The 22,756-nt window shown below is 41.2% G+C and overlaps 1 protein-coding gene across 10 annotated transcripts in view; it reads right to left on the reverse strand.

Annotated features, from left to right (window-relative positions):
* LOC132378911 (coiled-coil domain-containing protein 150-like) overlaps positions 1–22,756 on the reverse strand; it is a 148,858-nt gene that overhangs the window by 21,974 nt on the left and 104,128 nt on the right. For 8 of the 10 annotated variants that reach the window (XM_059946241.1, XM_059946263.1, XM_059946232.1 and 5 more), the window contains 4 exons: positions 21,449–21,517; positions 17,543–17,704; positions 6,673–6,759; positions 2,749–2,922 (listed from right to left, as the gene is read on the reverse strand). In XM_059946241.1, coding sequence (XP_059802224.1) covers positions 2,749–2,922; positions 6,673–6,759; positions 17,543–17,704; positions 21,449–21,517 — 492 coding nt within the window. Of the gene's footprint in view, positions 1–2,748; positions 2,923–6,672; positions 6,760–17,542; positions 17,705–19,281; positions 19,439–21,448; positions 21,518–22,756 lie in introns of those variants that run through there. The other 2 variants (XM_059946269.1, XM_059946283.1) reach the window with 2 other exon arrangements.

Genomic DNA, 22,756 nt, shown 5'->3' on the forward strand with positions numbered 1-22,756 from the left:
TTTTGACATAAATTCTCCATATTTATTACCAAACTAATGAATTCAGTCAGCTTTACGTTATGGAAGGGCTGCATTCCTAGAAAACTCACAAAATGCTGGAGGAATTCAGCAGGCCAGGCAGCATCTATGGAAAAGAAAACAGTCAAAGTTTCCAGCTGTAACTCCTCGGCAGCACCGAACACTCCAGTTCTGCCAAAGGGTCTTGGCCAGAAACATCGACTGTATTCTTCTCCATAAATGCTGCCTGGCCTGCTGTGTTCTTTCAGCATTTTGGGTGTGTTGCTTGGATTTCTAGCACCTGCAGATTTTCTCTTGTTTGTGATTGGATTCCTGGAAAACTGTATGCATTGCTGTTTTTTATAATACAATCTTGGAAATGCATCCTTTTTTCCAATTACTTGGTTCAAATTACATATATTGATAAATAATCTGGAAATCACTAATGGCATTTGAGTACAGTAACTTGGGTCAGAAATAAATTTGTGGTCTTTATCTGGTATGACTTGAATCCAAATTCATTTACAAAACATTTCAGCAGTATTTAGGTCTGGTTTATAGGGAAGTTACCTTTCAATGGCAAATAATTAAAAGTAAAGTATTGTACTAGTTGTTGCACAGGAAGCCCATTCCTGTTACTAGAAAATATAGTTAATGTTTATCCACAAATTAGAGATGTTCCTCTCATCTCAACTGAAAACTTATGGAAGAATGTTTAAACAAATGAAACTAGGGGCTCCGGTGACATCATCGTCGAGAATGGCAGCTTAAGTCACTAGCTCCTCCGGAAAAATGCGTAATGAGCCCCGTTATCCCATCAAATATAACATTTTTCAAAAAACATTTGAACTGAAAAGAGGGGCAAAATTGGGGAAAAAGAATGAAAATTAAATAAGTGACACTTCAGAGCCTGTGGCCGAGAGGAGTGCAGCGAGCGGCTCTCCTACCCGACCTCATGCTAGCCAGGCGGCTGCTGGGCCTCGTTCAGGCGAAGTGGCGAATATATTCAAAATCCTGAAAGAAATAATGGAGGTCCAGAAAGATATAAAACAGCAGCTCCGTGATATTAAGTCAGAGCTTGCCAGCGTCAATCAAAAAACAGCGGTGGCAGAGACTTGAATTGAGAAGGTGGAAGATTGTGTTCAAAATGTGGAACAGATACTGAGTAAGACAATAAAAATATTACATCACCAAGAAGGTAAACTGCTTGACCTGGAGGAAAGATCACGGCAGAAAAATATCAGAATCTACAACGTTCCCATAGGAGCAGAGGGCTCGTCTATGACGGAGTTTGTTGGAAAGTTACTGCGGGACGCGCTGGATCTTCCCTCGGCTATGAAGCTGGAAGTCGAAAGAGCCCACCGCGCGCTCGGCCCGAAACCTACCCAGGATAGAAAGCCACGCTCAATAATAATTAAATTCCTTCGGTACAGCACCAAGGCAGAGATTATACGAAGGGCCTGGGGTAAGAAGAGAGTGTTTTTTGATGATAAATTAATAAATTTCGACCAAGATTACCACCCACCCCCCCCCCCCCCCCCCACAGTCCTGCAGAAACGCAAAGAATACTCTGAGGAAAAGTGAGTACTAAAGCAAAAAAAGATTAGATTTCAAACTCCGTACCCTGCTAAACTTCGAGTGTTTTATGACAACGGGACGCGGTTGTACCAGACAGTGGAAGAGGCGACTACAGACATGAAGCCCAGAGGGTTGCCCATCAGCATGACCAAAACAAAAGAAAGCTTTGCTGAGGAATTGTCCTGCTTGGCTTGGGAAATAGTGCGAGAAACGAGAAGGCAGGAGACAGGAGGAGGCCGAGAGAAATATATCAGGAAGAGACCAAGAGTTTCCCAAATTCAGTCCTCACCCCCTTCAGAACAGCCATAAGGTTTGGCTAACTTTAAAAATGTTGAGAAGCTCAACAGAAGCAAAAGTACACAGTGATATACCAATCTCGAGAAATACTTATTATAATGTGGATTTTATATTACTTAGTTGTTATTCTTTATTCGCTCACTTACTCCTTTTCCCCCCACCAAAATGAGAATATATATATATGTATGTAATGTGTGTGTATGTATGTGTGTATATATATATAAAAATATATATATATATATATATATATATGAGACGAGTACACAGGGAAATCTTTTCTGTGTAATGGATTTGTTCACTGACTTTTATGAATACTGCAATGGGGGCCTTCAACTCACAAGTAGGAGGGGTTATCCCCCACAGCTAGACTCAACGCAGGGTCATCTACTCGAGACCTCAAACTTGGAATCACACGTTCGTTGCCATTTTTGTTATTATTTGCGTTTCTTGGTTCTTATTTGTTTAGGGAGTAGGTCGATTAAGTTTTATTCTAATATCAATGATACATTGACAGATAAATACAGATGGCTAAGGAAGGTAAAATTCATTTCTTTTAATGTCAATGGGCTATTAAATCCAATCAAACGCAAGAGAATTTTATCCAATTTGGAACAATTTGATTCATACTGGGAAAAATGGTTTAACTACATAATGCCTCATAGGCCTGATTTTATTCTCACAAATCAATGAATCTTTTGTAAAAAAAAGATCACTCCCTACTTGTACATAGTTCTTTCCTTTTGTTTTTTCTTTCCACTCTTTTCTATAAGTGTGTACCTTAGATAAATACTTTGTGGAGATTTGTGATATATATGATTATATGATATATATGTACAATGTCTGAAATGCATCTTATGGAAAAAAAATGAATCTAACCTTTGAAGTTTGTCCTGATTTGAAACATAATGCTCTGCCATTCTTCATGAAATGTTCTCCATTGCACAATTGTTGCTTTGATGTATCCATTCCATGAGACTTTATAAGTTCTGCTTGCAGACTGACAAACTTGGACTTAAACCATTGATGCGCTTCCTCCAGGTTTGCACTGATCTGAAAACATCACAAATGTCAACACTATCTCAAAGATTTACTGAAAAATAAAGACCTAGGCTGAATGTAGTGTGCACCTTCTCCGATAATTGTATTCAGTACTCAATATCCATAGAGCTCCCTGCAACTATTCTTACTACACTCACTCTTCTGAGGGCTTGCCACACATCCTCCTTCAGATCACTGACAAAGCTGCATGCCAAGAAGTGATGAACAAAGATATTAGATAAAAGGTGAAATCTTACATAGTTAAAATAGTTTTGTGTTATACTGGTGCGCAGAAGGACTGTAACTTCTGTCAGCTTATGCCCACACCATTGCAGGAAACTAGGATTTAGAACAGATAAATCATAGAATGAATTTGGATTAAATTCTGAAATTCTGGACCAATCTAATTTTGAAGAGCAACTTTGCCTGAGGAAGAAAATGGTCATCATTTTCAAAACAGTACAACAGGATCCTTATTTTCACCTCTGAGAATAAACACACCTCTGGTTTGGCATCCCACTAAATCAAACCACAGCAATTCCCTGGCATCATTCTACTGCAATGTTAATACAACAAATCTTGAAGTACAAGCTTCAATCATTGCTATTTTCCCATCATTCAAATAGCCATCATTTTGAGTTTCCACCCAAATCGAGGTCTGTTGTGATAATACTGACTTAAGGAGAATTAAACAATAACATTTACAGAAATCTGTATAATGGACTGAAAAATTCTGAAATCAATCAGAAAATGCTAGAAATTCTCAATTGGTCAGGCAAAAAGGCTGGAGAAAAGTAGTAACAGAAGTAAGGCTGAAGAAAATTAATGAAACTGAAATATTTACTATTTCATATCTACCAACGTTGTCTGGCCTGACCATCTGAACATTTAAAGTATTTTTAATTTAATTTCAGATTTCTAGCATTTGTAGTATTTTGTAGTATTTTTAGATAACAATTCTGATTAAACATATATTAAAGCTATAATTAGGTTGTTCTTTAAACTAATTTGTAGCATCTTACAACAGAACTCACATTATTTATTTGAAAACGCAAACACAAGAAAATCTGCAGATGCTGGAAATTCAAGCAACACACACAAAATGCTGGTGGAACACAGCAGACCAAGCAGTTTTTAGCAATAAAAAGATTCAGAGCAGGCAGAAGACCAGAGCGGGGTCTTGTCTGGGCTGCTGCGTTCCACCATTATTTTGTGTGTGTTATTTATTTATTTATCTATTTACCGTGCCTATAAAAAGTATTCAGCACCCCCTGGGAAGTTTTCATGTTTTATTGTTTTATAACATTGAATCATAGTGGATTTAATTTGGCTTTTTTGACACTGATTAACAGAAAAAGACTTCCATGTCAAAGTGAAAACAGATCTAAATTAATTACAAATATAAAACACAAAATAATTGATTGCAGAAATATTTACTCCCTTTATTGTAACACACCAAATCATCACTGGTGCAGCCAACTAGTTTTACAAGTCACATAATTAGTTAAGGTATCCTAGCTATATATAACTCTGTGTGCAGTCAAGGTGTTTCAATTGATTGTAATAAAATATACCTGTATCTGGAAGGTCCAACTGCTGGTGAGTCAGTATTCTGGCAAAAACACCACCATGAAAGCAAACAAGCATTCCAGGTAACTCCGCAAAAGGTATTGAAAAGCACAAGTCAGGAGACGGATACAAGAAAGTTTCAAAGTCATACTGAATATCACCTGGAGTACAGTTAAGTCAATCATCTAGAAGTGGAAAGTTGGCACAGCTGTTAATCTGCCAAGAGCAGGCTGTCCTCAAAAACTGAGTGATCATGCAAGAAGAGGACTAGTGAGGGAGGCCAATAAGAGACCTATGACAATGCTGGAGGAGTTACAAGCTTCAGCAGTTGAGATGGGAGAGACTGCACATACAACAACTGTTGCCCGGGTGCTTCCTAGTTGCAGCTTTATGGAAAAGTGGTAAAGCAAAGCCACTGTTGAAAAAAGCTCACATGAAATTTTGGATAAGGTTTGCCAAAGGCATGTGGGATACACTGAAGTCAGCTGGAAGAAGGTTCTACAGTCGATGGAACCAAAATTTTTGACCACCAGATTAAATGCTGTTTGACGCAAGCCAAATACTGCATATAATCAAAAATACACCATCCCTACTGTGAAGCATGGTGGCAGCTGCATCCTGCTGTGGGGATACTTCGCTCCAGCAGGCCCTGGAAGAAAGTAAAATGGATGCAACAAAATACAGGGAAATCCTGGAGGAAAACCTGAGGTAGTCTGCAAGGGAACTGTGACTTGGGAGAAGGTTTTTGTTTCAGCAAGGCAATTACCCCAAGCATAAAGCTAAAGCTATATAGGAATGGATTAAAAACAAAATTAATGTCCCGGAGTGGCCAAGTCAGAGTCCAGATGTCAATCCAATTGAGAATTTGTGGCTGGACTTGAAAAGGGCTGTTCACTCACTATCCCCGTGCAATCTGACAGAGCTTGAGCAGTTTTGTTAGGAAAAATGGGGAAAAACTGCAATGACCAGTTGTGCAAAACTGATAGAGACCTATCCACAGAAACTCAAGGTCTTAATGGCCGCCAAAGGTGTATCTACTAAATATTAACTTTAAGGGGGTGAATAATTATGGAATCAATTATTTTGTGTTTAGTAATTGTAATAAACTTAGACCAATTTGTAGAAATTTGTTTTCACTTTGACACGAAAAGTCTTTTCTGTTGATCAGTGTCAAAAAAGCCAAATTAAATCCATTGCAATTCAATGTTGTAAAACAATAAAACATGAAAACTTCAAAGAAGGGGTTGAATAATTTTTATAGGCACTGTATTTATCTATTCAGTCATTTATTTAATTAGAGATACAGCACGGAACAGTACTTTTGGCCCAACAAGCCACACCACCCAGCAATCCACCTTTTTAACAGCAGCCTAACCATAGGACAATTTACAATGATCAATTAACATATGAATCGGTACATCTTTGGACTGTGGGAGAAATCTCGGATTGTCATATCTGGGTCCCTGTTCCATATTCACCTATTCACACCAGGGGTCCCAGTTTGTACTCCTTTTCACATACCAGGGTATTGGTTCCCATTTTCCTTATACACACCATTGCACTGGTTCCCCGTCTGTCTTTCACACACCAGAGCCCTGATTACCATATTCCCTTTCACATACCGGGGCTAATTCCACAATCCATTTCATACAATTGGAGCCTTAGTCCCTCTGTCCTCTTTCACATGCTGGGGCTCTGGTTCCATGATCTCTTTCACACACTGGTACAATAACCTCCACATTTCCTTTTACACACCAGGGCTTCAGTTCCTGTTCGTTCACTCACTGATACTCCAGTTCCTATGCTCTTTCATTTACCAGAGCCCAGTTTTGCATTCTCCATCCCCAGTTACCGCATTCCCTTTCACACACAGGGACCACAGTTCCCATGTTCTCTTTCAAACATCAAGATCCCAATTCCTGTCTCCCTTTAAAACAGCAGGACTCCGGGTCCTGTGCTCTCTTACACAAACTGATGCCTTTACTTACATGTTATCTTTCACACAATGTGATCTCAGTTCCAGATCTTCCTTTCTCTCATTGGACCCCAGTGTTCTCAGTCATTCACATTCAATTAACATTCTTCCAAAATCATATGTGACTCCTACTGCTGTTATGTAGTGCTGTTGTAGTACAGAATCATATAATTCAAAACCTTAGAGTCATAGGCAAAACTGAAAAGTCATCCTCCCACCTGCTGTGATTCCAAACTGGCTTCTTTCAATCTGCTTTCAGTTTCTTCTCTGCAATTTTCTAGGTTTCTTACTTTCTCCTCAAGACCCTAGAAATAAAAATAAATACTTCCGGGTAATGCAAGTTTATGTTCTATGCAAATTAACTTAACAAATGCATGACAATGCTATTCTCTTGAATCGATTTCCATAAGATTATTAAGGGTGAATGAATTTAAAGGTAGAAAGGAAATGGATCTTTTAAAATGAGGTGTAATCTGGCTGTTCTGGTCATTTGAGTATTAAACACAAGGATGATATTCTGATGTCTTTGGCAATATCCTGCTATCAAATTGTACCATCAAAAATAAAGGAATTGATTATTCATCTAATTATGAGATTAAAAGCAGCTCTATTTGCAAAAAAAAAAGAAAACCTGTTAAGATATTTTTCTTAACTAACTCATTATGGTCACCAGTGACTTAGAAAGACAAGGGAGAAAGAAATTTAACTCTGAGCTCAAAGAATAAACTATGCGATCTTAGATGAACAGCTTTCAGTTTTAGAATTCATTAGATTTTAGACCACAAAGTATAGGAGCAGAATTAGGCCATTTGGCCCATCGAGCCTGCTCTGGCATTCAGTCATGGCTGATCCTTTTTTCCCCTCCTCAGTCCCACTTCCTAGACTTCTCCCCGTAACCTTTCAAGCCACAGCCAATCAAGAACCTTTCAATCTCCACTTAAATACACCTAATGACCTGTCCTCCACAGCTCCCTGTGGTAACAAATTCCACAAAGTCATCACCCTCTGGCTAAAGAAATTTCTTTGCATCTCTGATTTAAATGGATGCTCCTCTATCCTGAAGCTCTGTCCTCCTGATCTCGGCTGTCCCACCATGGGAAACATCCTTTTCACATCTACTCTTAGACCTTTCAACATTCAAAAGGTTTCAAAGAGATCCCACCCTCATCCTTCTGATTTCCAGCAAGTACAGACCCAGAGCCATCAAACAATCCTTGTATGATAACCCTTTCATTCCTAGAATCATCCTATTGAACCTCCTCTGGACCCTCTCCAAAGCCAGCACATCTTTTCTTAGATGAGGAGCCCAAAACTATTCACAATACTCAAGGTAAGGCTTCACCAGTGCCTTATAAAGCCTCAGCACCACATCCCTGCTCTTGTATTCTAGATCTCTTGAAATGAGTGCTAACATTGCATGTGTCTTTCTCACCATTGACTCAACCTGCAAGTTAACCTTTAGGGTGTTCTGTATAAAGACTCCCAAGTCCCTCTGCATCTCAGATTTTTGGATTTTCTTCCCGTTTAGAAAATAAGTCTGCACATTTATTTTTCTATGAAAGTGTATGACCATGCATTTTCCAACATTGTATTGCATTTTCATTTTTCATTCATATTTCATTTGTCACTTTCTTGCCCATTCTCCTAATCTGTCTCTGCCCTTCTGCAGCCTTCCTGGTGCCTCAATACCTGCTCTCCACCGATCTATATAACATCTGCAAACCTGGCAACAAAGCCATCTATTCTATTATCTAACTCATTGATATACAGCTGTAACCCCCTGGGTCGCCTCAGGCTCGCTCAGCTCGTTCTCGTCTAGGGGGAGCAGCCTTTGGCCCCGCCAAACTGTATAATCAGCTGGTGTGGATGCTGTGTGATGTCCCCGCCTCGCCCAAAAACAGACAGTACACCATATGCGATTAAATGAGTACAATTTATAAAGGTTACTATAACTAAGTGATTAATAACGATACAGTATATATGAAGAGAAAAAAAATAAAGAAAAGGCGCCAAACTTATCAAAGTCCAAACCACTTCGTGCACAACCGTTGGAGCTCAATTTCTGAAGTCTTCTGGCCACCATTCGATCCCCTCCGAACTCCTCGACTCGCAGCTCAGGGCCCTCCGAGTGGTCAACCAAGCACATCTAGCTTCATCCCCCCTCCTCGGAGTATCTCCCGGCTTCGGACCCCCCTTTGGGGTCCGATCCTCGCCCAGTTTACAGCATTGCGTCCTCTCTCTTGACCCCCTCGCGCCGATCTCCCCAAAAGCCCGTCAACAAAAGCTTACAGACTCAGAAGAAAGAACATTAATCCCCATTTGGTTTACAAAGGAATACCATTCTCGTTATCAGTAAATTAGCATTCCTGCTAGTTAACAAAAAGAAGAAACCCTCTTTACACAACATATAAAGAAGCAGTCTCAACACCGACCCCTATGGAACACCACTAGTGACTGGCACCCAACCTGAAAAAGATCCTTTTATTCCCATTCACTGCCTCTTACCAATAGGCCAATGCTGTAACTTTCCTGTAATACCATGGACTCTTAACTTGGTAAGCAGCCTCATGCATGGCACTTTGTCAAAGGCCTTCTGAAAATCCAAATAGAAAACATGCACTGCATCCCCTTTATCTGTCCTACTTGTAATCTCCTCAAAGAATTCCAGCAACATTTTCCCATAAGTAAACCATGCGGACTTTGTCCTACCTTATCCTGTGTCACCAAGTACTCCACAACCTCATCCTTAACAATTGACTCCAACAACTTCCCAACCACATGTTAAGGTAACTGGTCTATAATTTCCCTTCTGCTGCCATTCTTCTTTCTTGAGTGGAGTGACATTTGCAATTTTACTGTCTTCTGGCACCATGCCAGAATGATTCTTGAAAGATCATTACTAATGCCTGCATTAATCTTTACTGCTACCTCTTTCAGAATCCAAAGGCTGCAGTTCACCTGGTCTTGGTGACTTATGAACCTTCAGGTATTTCAGCTTTTTGAGCACTCACTTCTCTTCCTTCACACCCTTCAACACCTGGCACACTGCTTGCGTCTTCCACAGTGAAGACTGATGCAAAATCCTCATTTAGTTCATTTGCCATCCCCTTGCACCCATTATTATTTCTCTGGCCTCATTTTCTAGCAGCCTTATATCCACTCTCGTCTTTCTTTCATTTTTTATATACTTGAAAAAGCTTTTTCTATCCACCTTAGTACTGTTTGCTAGCTTGCTTTCATATTTCATCTTTTCCTTCCTAATGATTCTTTTATTTGTTTTCTATAGGATTTTTAAAAGCTTCCCAATCTTCTACCTTTCCACTAATTTTTGCTTTGTTGCTGTACAAGGGAATCATACTAGTTACTGAAAGCAAAGGTTCACATCCTTTTTTCATCAAATACATATAATATTGGATCATTTTCCTCAATAAATAAATGAACAAGTATAATGTTCTTTATGTTATTTATTTAATTGTTTTTTCTTCAGCTGGTTCACATTTTTGGTCATATTTATGCATATTCTGAAGGGTTCATAAACTTCTTAGCACCAGTGTAACACTTCAAGTATTGTATTTGCTACCCTTTTTGATACTGCATCCCAAATGCACTGATACTCACCCTGCTGGCCTCAATTTTGTCCTATCATCTGCCTGCCCTTCCTGACCGTCTGACTGCATGCTATCTTTGCTTTTTTACCATCTGTTCCATCCTGAGTCCCTTCCCTCTGGTTCCCATCCCCCTGCCAAATTAATTTAAATCCTCCCCAAAAGCTCTAACAAACCTGCCCACAAGAATATCTGTTGTTCTTGGGTTCAGGTGCAACCCATCCCTTTTGTACAGGTCAAACATCACCCCAGAAGTGATTCCAATGATCCGAGCTCTGCCCCCCGCGCCAGCTTCTCAGCCATGCATTTACGTGCCAAACCATCCTGTTTCTACCCTCAATGGCACTTAGCATAGGTAGCAATCCGGAAATTACTACCCCAGTGTCTTGCTTCTCAGCTTTCTACCTAGCTCTCTAATTTCCCTCTTCAGGTCCTCCTTGCTTTTCCTTCCCATGTCATTGGTTCCAATATGTACCAAGATATCTGGTTTTTCTCCCTCCCCCTCCAAAATGCTGTGGGCATGATCTGAGATGTCCCTGACCCTGGCATCTGGAAGGCAACATACCATCTGGGTGTCCTGTTCACATCTATAGAATAACCTCTCTGTTCCTCTGACTCTAGAGTCCCCTATCAGTACCATTCCCCTCTTCACCCCCTTTCTCTTTTGGACCAGGGACCCATGCTCAGTGCCAGTGACCTGGGCTCTGTGGCATTTCCCTGGGAGGTCATTCCCCACAATAGTATCCAAAATGGTATACTTATTATTGAGAATGGGCACAGGGGTGCTCTGCACTAACTGCCTATTCACCATCCCATTCCTTCTCCTGATAGTCACCCAGCTACCTGCCTCCTGCATCTTAGGGGTGACTACTTCTCTGTAACTCCAATCGATGATCTCCTTACTCTCCCGTACAAGTCAAGGTCATTCAGCTGCTGCTCCAGATTCTAATATGGTCTTCAAGGAGTTGCCCCTGGAGGCACTCCACACAGATGTAGGTCTCCCAGGACTACAACATCCGGCATTTTAATTCAATTAAATCAGATTTCATGAAACCCGAAGACAAAAAACTGGTAACTTCACAGTTGGCTCTAATGGAAGCCAGTACTTACAAGCAGGCCAACTCGGTCACTGATTTGAGTTATAGTAAATTTGTGAAGGGTCATAAGAGGTGTTCCTGCTCTTTCTAACCTCATAACAATCCTACCAAGGCAGCTCACCAGATAAATGGAGTTCTAAATGTGCAGGCTCCAGTCATTCTACACTCAAGTTACAATTAGGGTTGTATCATTGTTCCAAGTTTTTAGACCATAAGACATAAGAGCGGGATTAGGTCATCTGGCCCATCAAGCCTGCACCACCACTCAATCATGGCTGATCCTCTTTTTTCTCCTCATCAACCCCAGTTCCCGGCCTTCTCCCCATAACCTTTGATGCCACGTCGAATCAAGAACCTATCAATCTCTTCCGTAAATACACCCAATGACCTGGCCTCCACAGCTGCACGTGGCAAAAAATTCCACAAATCCACCACCCTTTGGCTAAAGGAATTTCTCTACATCTCTGTTTTGAAAGGGCAACCCTCTATCCTGAAGCTCTGTCCTCCTGATCTCGGCTGTCCCACCATGGGAAACATCCTTTTCACATCTACTCTGTCTAGACCTTTCAACATTCGAAAGGTTTCAAAGAGATCCCACCCTCATCCTTCTGATTTCCAGCAAGTACAGACCCAGAGCCATCAAACAATCCTCGTATGATAACCCTTTCATTCCCGGAATCATCCTTGTGAACCTCCTCTGGACCCTCTCCAATGCCAGCACATCTTTTCTAAGATGATGGGCCCAAAACTGTTCACAATACTCAAGGTGAGGCCTCATCAGTGTCTTATAAAGACTCAGCATCACATCCTTGCTCATGTATTTTAGACCTCTTAAAATAAATGCTAACATGGCATTTGCCTTCCTCACCACTGACTCAACCTTCAAGTTAACCTTCAGGGTGTTCTGCACAAGGACTCCCAAGTCCCTCTGCATTTCAGATTCCTGGATTTTCTCCCTGTTTGGAAAATAGTCTGCACATTTATTTCTACTACCAAAGTGCATTTTTCAACAATGTATTTCATTTGCCACTTCTTGCCTATTCTCCTAATCTAATTCCTTCTGCATCTGACCTGTTTCCTCAACTCTACCTCCTCCTCCACCAATCTTTGTATCATCTGCAAACTTGGCAACAAAGCCATCTATTCCCTCATCTAAACCATTTATATACAGCATAAAAATAGTCCCAACACCAAACCCTATGGAACACCATTAATCACTGGCAGCCAACAAGAAAAGTATCCTTTTATACCCACTCGCTGCCTCCAAACAATCATCCAGTGCTCTAACCATGATTGTAACTTTCTTGTAATACCATGGGCTCTTAACTTGGTAAGCAGCCTCATGTGTGGCTCCTTGTCAAATGCCTTTTAAAAGTCCAAATATACAACACCCACTACATCCCCTTTATCTATCCTACTTGTAATCTCCTCAAAGAATTCCAACAGGTTCGTCAGGCAGGATTTTCCCTAAAGGAAACTATGCTGATTTTGTACTATGTTGTACTATGTCACCAAATACTCCATCCTTAACAATCGACTCCAACATCTTCCCAACCACTGTCAGGCTAAATGGTCTATAATTTCCTTTCTGCTGCCTTCCTCCTTTCTTAAAGAGTGGAGTGGCATTTGCAATTTTCCAGTCCTCTGGTACCATGCCAGGGTCCAATGATTTCTGAAATATCATTTTGAATGCCACCACAATGTCTAACGCTACCCCTTTCTTGGTTCCAAAGGTAGTCATAGCCAAAGGGTGGTAGTGGGGAGGAGTTCCCACTGCTAAACAAATGCTCTTCATAGCGTGCGTCTCAAACAGCCTCTAACAACCAAGTCCAACTCCTGGCCTCCATGTGTGGCATAGTTCTTATGCCCAGCAGAGCTGTTCTCACTGACAGGAGAAGGGGCAAAGGCGGGCCACTGGCACCTTAAAACCAGTTGCTCTGGGCAGATGGGGTTCATTAACCACGGATGGTAGCTCATCTAGGAGGGAAAACCTCTGTTGCCTTGCAGCTATACCTGCTCACGGGAAAGGCTTTGGGAGTAAACCCCGAGGAAAAATCCGGAGTCAGAATCCCGAAGGCGGCTGACTACTGTACCCAACATGGGCACGGCAAATCCTACAATGCTGCTGGCACTGAACTTTCGTCATTTCTTTGAACCTGTCATCAGCATGAAGAGGGGAGTCCCACTGCATGGGCAACAGACAAATCTCCATATCAACTCCGCCCTGGCTTGTGCCCTGGAGAGGCCACTCTAGCTTCGCTTTATAGCGTCAGACAAACACATGAAGCAGTTACTGGTTACAAGTCATAATGCTTGATTGGTGTAGGTGCATGGTGCCAGGGATGGCTTCCAATGGTGAGAGAGACCATCGCGTTTCACTGTACAGCTATCACCCGCCTCAAGCTGGGCAGCCCCCAGCCAATAAAGTGCTGTCCTGCCACAGTCAGTCTTCCTCATTAGGAAAATGGGGATAATGGATTATTCCACAAAGAGCTGACTGTAACTACTGCACCAGACAAGAAAGAAAACAAATCGAATAACACCACTCAAGTTGGGATGTTGGAATGACCGCACAATAATGCCTGGACTTGACTAAAACCTCAAGGATATCAAAGATGCATGAAAAACAGCGGGTATTAACAATGTGCTACTAAGGCTTAAGGCAGATATAGCTACCCTACAAGAAACACATTTGGCGGATTCAGGAACACTGAAGGAAAGGGACTACACTTTTTTCTGGCAGGGAAAGAACCAAGACGAGCCCTGCGAGCATGGAGTGGGTTTTGCCATTAGGAACTTCTTGTTGCAAATGGTGGAGCCACCAGAAAATGGATCAGAATGACTTATGACTCTCTGCCTACACACCAGTCATTGCCCAGTATCTCTCGTCAGTGTGTATGCCCCTACCTTGAACTCCACTTCTGAGGCAAAAGACGTTCTACAACAAATTAGAAGCTGTTGTCAGTAATATTCCCAGCGACGAATATCTCGTTCTCTTTGGTGACTTCCACACCAGAGTGGGAGCTGATAACGATTCCTGCCTGTCTTGTCTTGGCCACTTTGGAATTGGCAAAATAAATGACAATGGATGTCTCCTGGAGTTCTGCTCCTATCACGGCCTGTGTGTAACTAATTCCTACTTTCAGACAAAGTTGCAGTACAAGGTCTCATGGCAATATCCACGGTCCAGACACTGGCACCAACTAGACATGATCATCACCAGGCCCTCTTTCATCAACTCTGTAGTAATTACCCGCTCATACTACAGTGTAGACTATGATATGGATCATGCTTAAGAAAGCTGCAAGATCAAACTACATCCAAAGAAAATCCACCACTCCAGACAAACTGGAAAACCTCCCATCAACACAACAGATATGAAACAGTCAGAAAAGGTTGACCAGTTTGCCAAGACAGTACAGGGTGCTATGACTACCTCCTCACAAGGAGATACTGTAACAGAACAATGGTCATACCTTTGCGATACCATTCACAAATCAGCACTCTCTCTTTGGAAGAAAGACCACAAAGAGCAGTGACTGGTTTGAGGCAAAGTCCAACATCATGACTCCTGTCATCGAAGCCAAGCCTGCAGCTCTCAGAGAGTGTTTGACGCTCACCATCCGACCAAACACTCCAGGCAATTTGAGCTGCTAGAAGCAAACTGCAAAAGACTGCAAGCCGGTGCACAAATGATTATTGACTCCAGCTCAGTGAGGACATTCAGACAGCAGCTGTGTCAGACAACATCAGATCGATGTCGGATGGTATCAAGAAGGCTCTTGGCCCATCGCAGAGCAAGACAGCACCCCGGAAGTCATCCAGCGATAAAATAATCAGCAATAAAAGCAAGCAGATGGAATGCTGGGTAGAACACTACTCCGAGCTCTACTCAAGGGAAAATGTTTTGTTAGCCAACAATTGATGCCAACAATTGTCTAACAGTCATGGATGAACTCAACTCCAAACCAACCACTGAGGACCTCAGCAAGACAATTGACAGTCTGGCCCCAGGGAAAGCTGCTGGCAATGATGGGATTCCTCCAGACCCGATCAAACACTGCAAGAGCTCACTCCTCCAACCTTTACACGAGTTCCTCCGTCAGTGCTGGAAGGAAGGAGCTGTACCACAGGATATGTGCTACTCTAAAATCATCACTTTGTACAAGAACAAGGGTGATAGAAGCAACTGCAACAACTACAGGGGTATCTCCCTCCTGAATATTGTCGGCAAAGTCTTTGCTTGTGTAACTCTGGCAAGTCTACAAACTCTGGCAGAATGGTCTACCCTGAATCCCAACGTGGTTTTTGTGCAAGGAGGTCAATTGTCAACATGATTTCCTCACTCTGTCAACTCCAGGAGAAGTGCAGAGAAAAAAAGAAACCTCTCTATGTCACTTTCATTGACTTTACCACGGCACTTGACATTGTCAGTAGGGATGGGCTCTTTCAGATTCTCCTCAAGATCGGCTGTCCCCCGAAATTCCAAAGTATCATCAAGTCATTCCATGACAACATGAGGACTGCTGTTCAGTATGATGGCAGCTCATCAGAATCCTTCGCTATTCGTAGTGGAGTCAAACAAGGATGCACGTTGGCCCCATCATTATTCGGCAGCTTCATCTCTCTGCTATTGAAGCACACGTTTGGGAAATCGACAGAAGGCATCTACATGTACACCAGGTCTGATGGGCGGCTGTTCAACCCTGCGTGCCCGAGAGCAAGTACAAAGGTGCGAAAGATCTTAATACATGACATGCTCTTTGCCAATGATGCTGCTATAACCTCGCACACCAAACAGCAAATACAAACTCTCATGGACCGCTTCTCTGAAGCATGCAAGGACTTCAGGCTTACCATCAGCATAAAGAAAACAAATGTCCTTGCCCAGAACATAGTAGAGACACCAGTCATTACCGTCGACAATAACAATCTAGAAGTGGTCCACGAGTTCACATACTTAGGGTGGACCATTAGCAACACTCCCTCCCTTGATACTGAAATCAATAGGCGTATCAGCAAAGCATCATCGATCCTTGCTCAACTCTCCTCGTGGGTCTGGGAGAATCTGAAACTCACTACAAAGACCAAGACTGCTGTGTGCAATGCATGGGTTATCAGCACCCTCCTGTGTGGTAGCGAGACTTGGACCATCTACTCCAAGCAAGAGAGGGAACTCAATAGTTTTCACCTGCACAACCTTCGCCGCGTCCTCGGCATCACCTGGAGAGACAAAGTCCCAAACTCTGAGGTCCTCAGACGCTGGACTTCCCACAATGTTCGTGCTTTTAAGACAACGCAGACTGCGCTGGCTGGGCCACGTCTGTCGTATGAAGGATGGTAGACTGCCAAAGGACATCCTTTACGGAGAGCTAGCAACAGGCAAGAGGAACATTGGTAGACCCCAGCTTTGCTTCAAGGACCTCTGCAAACGCGATATGAAAGCCTTAAAAATCAACACAGAATGCTGGGAGAATACAGCAATATGACCGCAACAAATGGAGAGGTACTCTTCAGCACCACCTAAAGCAAGGCAAAAGAGTGATCCTGAGTCAGTTTGAGGGGCGGAGAGCTAAACAGAGAGCATAGTGGACAGCGGACAACAATTCCACGACGCCCTACACATGCAGCAACTGTGGCAGAGCCTGCTGTTCCAGGATCGGCCAAACTAGCCACAGTCGACACTACTCAACAAGCCAGAGACTACCAGAGACGGAGTACCCATGGTCGACCAAGACCGATGGAGGCCACACACACACACCTCTTTCAGAACCCTAGGATGCAGTTCATCTGGTCAGGGTGACCTATGTACCTTTAGGTCTTTCAGCTTTTTGAGCATCTTCTTCCCGTTGACAGCAGGAAAATGTTGAAACTTTGATCTAAGGTCTACATGAAAATTACACCTAACTCTTCATGGGCACCAAGAAGTAGCCACTCCTTTCCACCAAAATTCAATTGTCAAACAGTTTACAAATGAGACAAGAGATTCTGTAGATGCTGGAAATCCAGAGCAACACATACAAATGCTGAAGGAACTCAGCACGTCAGGCAACAGCTGATAAAAATGAATAAACAGTCATTGTTTCAGGCTGTGATCCTTCACTGGGAATTGTGATGAAGGGTCTCAGCCCGAAACATCGACTGTTTAATCATTTCCATAGATGCTGTCTCACCTGCTGAGTTCCTCCAGCCTTTTGTATGTGTAGGTTTTGTATGTGTAAGTCTACAAATGAGAAGAGGGACTGGTTAAATTTATTCTGAACAATAGTCAACTGAATGATTCAAAACTCATCACACCCAATTTCATTTCATCTTCATGTCATCCACTATAAGTAAAACATTTAACACTGATAAAGCATTTTGTAAAAAGGAAATATGTAACTTACCAGACATTTTCTTTTCAGCTCTAGACTAAGCTCACATTCTTTCCTTAACTGTATTTCTTGTTGTCTACGGTGAGACACTGCCTCATTTTGACTTTTTGTCAGATTCTGAAGCTCCTCTTGTAAAATCTGCATCTCTGTCTTAAACTTTAAAATCAATTGAGACTGTAGGGGAGAATACATCAACAATAAAGCAGATTATAAATCATGACCAGAATAATAAAAAAATTTTATCAGGAAAACTGAAATTACTTAGATATTATCTATCAAATCCAGGACTGAAATGGAGAGTTTGTGACAGAATAGTCAACACTTTTCTGCTTGAGTGCAACTTTTAAAAAAACCAAAGAAAATTGTAACATCTTGGACAAATCAGTACACATGGTCAACATTTCTGCCTTTGAATCTAATATCCAGATCACAAACAGAGATGCTCTCTGTTGAACAAAGTTGCATTTTACTTTTTCTATTCTACACCTCTATCTGTGGCTTTAATAAGTATAAACTTTATTCTGTCCAGCAGCAACTTATAAGAACACAAGAAAATAGGAACAGAAGTAGGCCACCAGGCAACTCAAGCTCGACCTGCCATTCAATATGATCATCACTGGCTTTAATTCCTCTTCTGTGCCAATTCCCCATAACCTTTGATTGCTTGATCTTTCAAGTATTTATCAATCTCCACCTGAAATGATACCTAATGGTCTGGCCTCTACCACGCTCGATAACAGAGCATTCCAGAGATTTCCTATGCTCCGACAGATGTTACTACACACCTTGAATTTAAATGACTGGCCCTCTTTTTGTAGCCATATCACCTTGTTCTCGCTCATAAGAGAGCCATGAACATCTTAATATCTACCCTGTCAAGTCTCCTTTGGATTTTATGTTTGTGTAAGATCACCCCTTGTCTTCTAACCTCCAAGGAATAAAGACCCACAATGCCTAACTTCCCTTGATCAGGCAATTCTTTCATCAGAAACAGCTTGGTACATCTCCTTTGAACTGCTCCAATGTTACTATATTCTTTTTAAGGTAATGGGACTAAAATTGTGAATGACCTAACTAACATCTGTGCAACTGTAACAAAACTACACTAGTCTTAAATTCCAACTCCTTTGCAAAGAAGGTCAACATGCCATTTACTTTCTTAACTACTTGTTGGATCTGCCTGCTAACTTTCTATGATTCAGGCAATAGAGCACTTGGATCTCTCTCAACCTTTCTTACTGCAATCTCTCTCTCTCTACTTATATAATGTCTTTTAACTCCTCTTGTTTAAAAGCACAACCTCACACTTCTCCACATTAAAATCGATATGCCACATTTTTCTCTTATCACTTAATCTATGTCCAATTACAAAATCACAATGACCTTCCACATATTTGGTGTCATCAACAAATTTGGAAACCTTATATTTTGTTCCTTCCTCTAGGTTATTAATGTAAATGGCAGATAGCTGAGAGCCACCAACCAATCCCTATTCAATAGTCTCATCCTATCAGCCTGAAAAGGACCCAGTTACACCAACTCTTCACTTTCTAAGTGACAGCCAATTTTCAATTCACGTTAACCACACGACCTCCTATATCTTGGGCCCTTAACTCATTTTTATGACACTTCTTTGTTTTGAGAAAGTCAAGAGCAGAAATGTCTGACAAAGTCCTCACATGCTATTCCAACTTGAATCTTCTTCTTTTTGGTCAGTCTCTTGGAAATGAAGATGACTTACTTCCATGCCAGTTATGTGGCTTCTAAGCTGACTAACAAGGCCAATGTGGAAACTGCAGACATTTCCAAATTTGGAGCAGGTAGCAGTCAACAGGATAGGTGGATGAATAATTTGTGAGGTGGCTCATTCCTTCCACTGCTTATGCAAGTCCTCCACTGCCACCCTGCCTATTACCAAAGAGTAATCTGCATTAATAAGAATTAATAGTCGACTTCATAGCATATGTATCATTTGTACTCTTAGTAGTTTGCTACTAACACTGTAATGATGAAACTACACCTGATACCACATACTACAGTAGGATGGCTACCACAGGAAGCTATTCAGCCCATCAAGTCTTGCCAAGATCTATGAAAGAGAAATCTACAACAACTCCCCTGCTCTCACCTTATCTAGATACTTATCCAGCTCACTTTCCAACTCAATAATTAAACCTACTTTGCAACAAGACAGGCATTGCATTTCAGACCATAAACAAAGGCTTCCATTATGAAATTTGTTTTTGCTAAAGCTAATCAGCTTCATTCAGTAACCCCTGGCTCTTGAGTCTCCCCTATGGCAAAAGACACCACTTTTACCCATGCACTGTCTACATCCTTCATGATTTTATTAGTTACATGAAGAATAACCTCAACTTCTTAGGTCTATTCACATAATTGAAGTCCCTAATTCCTGTTATTATTTTAGCATATTTCTTCCATAACATCTCCAGAACTTTGCATCTCACTTAGAATGTGGTGCCCATTATAGTTTTATTAAGATTAGCCGTTACTTTCTTGATCATGCACCTACAGTACTTATAAGTTCTAGGATAATTTATCTTAAAGCATTTTCTCAACTTGCCTTGGCACTTTCAACAAACAATGTATATATATATATATCTCTGATATGGATGCCACGGTAGCGTATCTGTCGGCGCAACACTATTACAGTTTGGGTCGTCAGAGTTCAGAGTTCAATGTCAGCATCCTCTGTAAGGAGTCTGTACATCCTCCCTGTGGAATGTGTGTGCTTTCTCCAGGTCCTCTGATTCTCCCACAGTCCAAAGAGATGCTGGGTAGGTTAACTGGTCATTGTAAATTGTCCTGTGATGAGGTCAAGGTTAAATCGAGATTGTCAGAGGATGCTGGGTGGTGTGGCTCAAAGGGCTAGAAGGGCCTATTCTGGGCTATATCTCTAAATAAATATTTGTTTCTGAATTCCTTTTGGAATTGTATCTTCTCGTTTATATTATCTCATAGTCATAGGACGCTACAGTACAGAAACAGGCCTTCAAAACCAGCTAGTCCATGCAAAACTACAAGTTTGCCTGGTACCAACAACTTGCACTTGAACCATAGCTCTCCATACCCCTCCCATCCATGTACCTATCCAAATTTTTCTTTAATGCCATTTCCACTGGCAGCACTTTGGACTCTTGTCTCCCTCTAACTGAAGAGGTTTCCCTTCATGGTCCCCTTAAACATTTCATCTTTCACCCTTAACCCATGACTTCTAGTTCTAGTCTCAACCAAACAATGCATTTGCACTATCTCAAGTCAAGTCAATTTTTATTGTCATTTCAACCATAACTGCTGGTACAGTGCATAGTAAAAATGAGACGACATTTTTCAGGACCATGGCGTTATATGACACAGTTTAAAAAAACTAGACTGAAGGTCTAGTATGTAGTAATAAAAAAAAAACAACACAGAGAAAGCTACACTAGACTACAGATCTACACTGGACTGCATAAAGTGCACAAAAACAGTGCAGGCATTACAAAAAATAATAAACAGGACAATAGGTCAGTAAGGTGTCAGACCAGGCTTCGGGTATTGAGGAGTCTGATAGCTTGGGGGAAGAAACTGTTACATAGTCTGGTCATGAGGGCATGAATGCTTCGGAGCCTTTTCCCAAACGGCAGAAGGGAGAAGAGATCATATAAGGGGTGCATGGGGTCCTTCATAATGCTGTTTCCTTTGCGGATGCAGCGTGTAGTGTAAATGTCCGTGTTGGCAGGAAGAGAGACCCCGATGATATCCCTTAAAATTTTCTATAGCTCCCCTCATTCTTCTACACCCCAGGGAATTAAGTCCTGGCCTATTCAATCTTTCCCTATGATGCAAATCCAGCCAATAACCTTGTAAATTTTCTCTGCACTCTCAATTTTATATTGTATAATGCCACTTACAAACCTGTTCATTGTTTTTTTTCTGATATTGATCTTTCATTATTTCCATCTGCTGTAACTCAGCTTCAAATTCCTAAGCAAAAAACACAAGCAAATAATGTTTTTTTCCTGGTTAGGGACGACAGGTAAATAATTGTTTAATAAATTTATAGTCAAACACTATCACTTCACTTTAACCCTTCAATCAAATCTGAGCACTGTGCACTCCAAGTTGACTGTATCTTAAGTTAACTAAGAGAAACATTACCTTATTTACTTAAACAAAAAAAAACCACAATTCCTTGAAAGTGCATCTCAGGTAGACAGATTGTATGACTATGATCTATAAGGCAACCAAATAAAAGTGTGTGACAATGCAACACATACGTAGTTGAAACATTACTTAACTCAGGATTCAGGAAATTTTCAAATACAAAAGTAAATTGCCAAACATATTACAGTAATTTCTGGAAAAAATATCATTATAGTCCTTTTTGCATTAACCAAATAAACTGCTGGGCAATGGAGTTCAGTGGTAGAGTTGGATTTCAGAGGATCTATTCTGGGTCCAGCACGCAAGTGCCATTACAAAGAAGGCACAGCAGCACCTCTACTTGCTTAAAAATTTGCAAAGATTCAGCAAGTCATCTAAAATTTTGACAAACTTCTATAGATGCACTGTGGAGAGGATACTGACTGGTTGCATCATGGCCTGGGATGGAAAAAGACTACCAAAAGTAGTGGATACAGCCCAGTCCATCACAGGTAAAGCCCTCCTCACCATTGAACACATCCATTAGGAGTGCTGTCACAGGAAAGCAATATCTATCATCAAGGACCCTTACCATCCAGGCCATGATCTCTTATCACTGCTGTCATCAGGAAGAAAGCACAGGAGCCTTTGCTCGCATATCACCAGGTTCAGGAACAGTTATTACACCTCAACCATTAGAGCATGAATCAAAGTAAATCAAAGTTCACTCACCCCAACACTGAACTGATTCCACAATGACAGATTCACTTTCAAGGTCTCTACAACTTGTGATCTAAATATTTATTATTTACTTACTATATTTTTTCTCTTGTTGTATAATTTGTTGTCTTTTGTACATTGCTTGCCTTTGCTGTGTGCAGTTTTTCACTGATTCTATTGTGTTTCTTTAAATTTATTGTGAAAGCCCACACGAAAATGAATCTCAAGATATGATATGGTGACATGATAATGGTGATATATACTTTGATAATAAATTTATTTTGAACTTTGGATTCCCCAGCTTTAGCACTGGTGATCTAGACCCAATCCTGTGTGGATGTTTTAGGTATCTGGTAATAT

Source organism: Hypanus sabinus, chromosome 2, assembly GCF_030144855.1.
Source record: "Hypanus sabinus isolate sHypSab1 chromosome 2, sHypSab1.hap1, whole genome shotgun sequence".
Classification (NCBI taxonomy): Eukaryota; Metazoa; Chordata; class Chondrichthyes; order Myliobatiformes; family Dasyatidae; genus Hypanus; species Hypanus sabinus.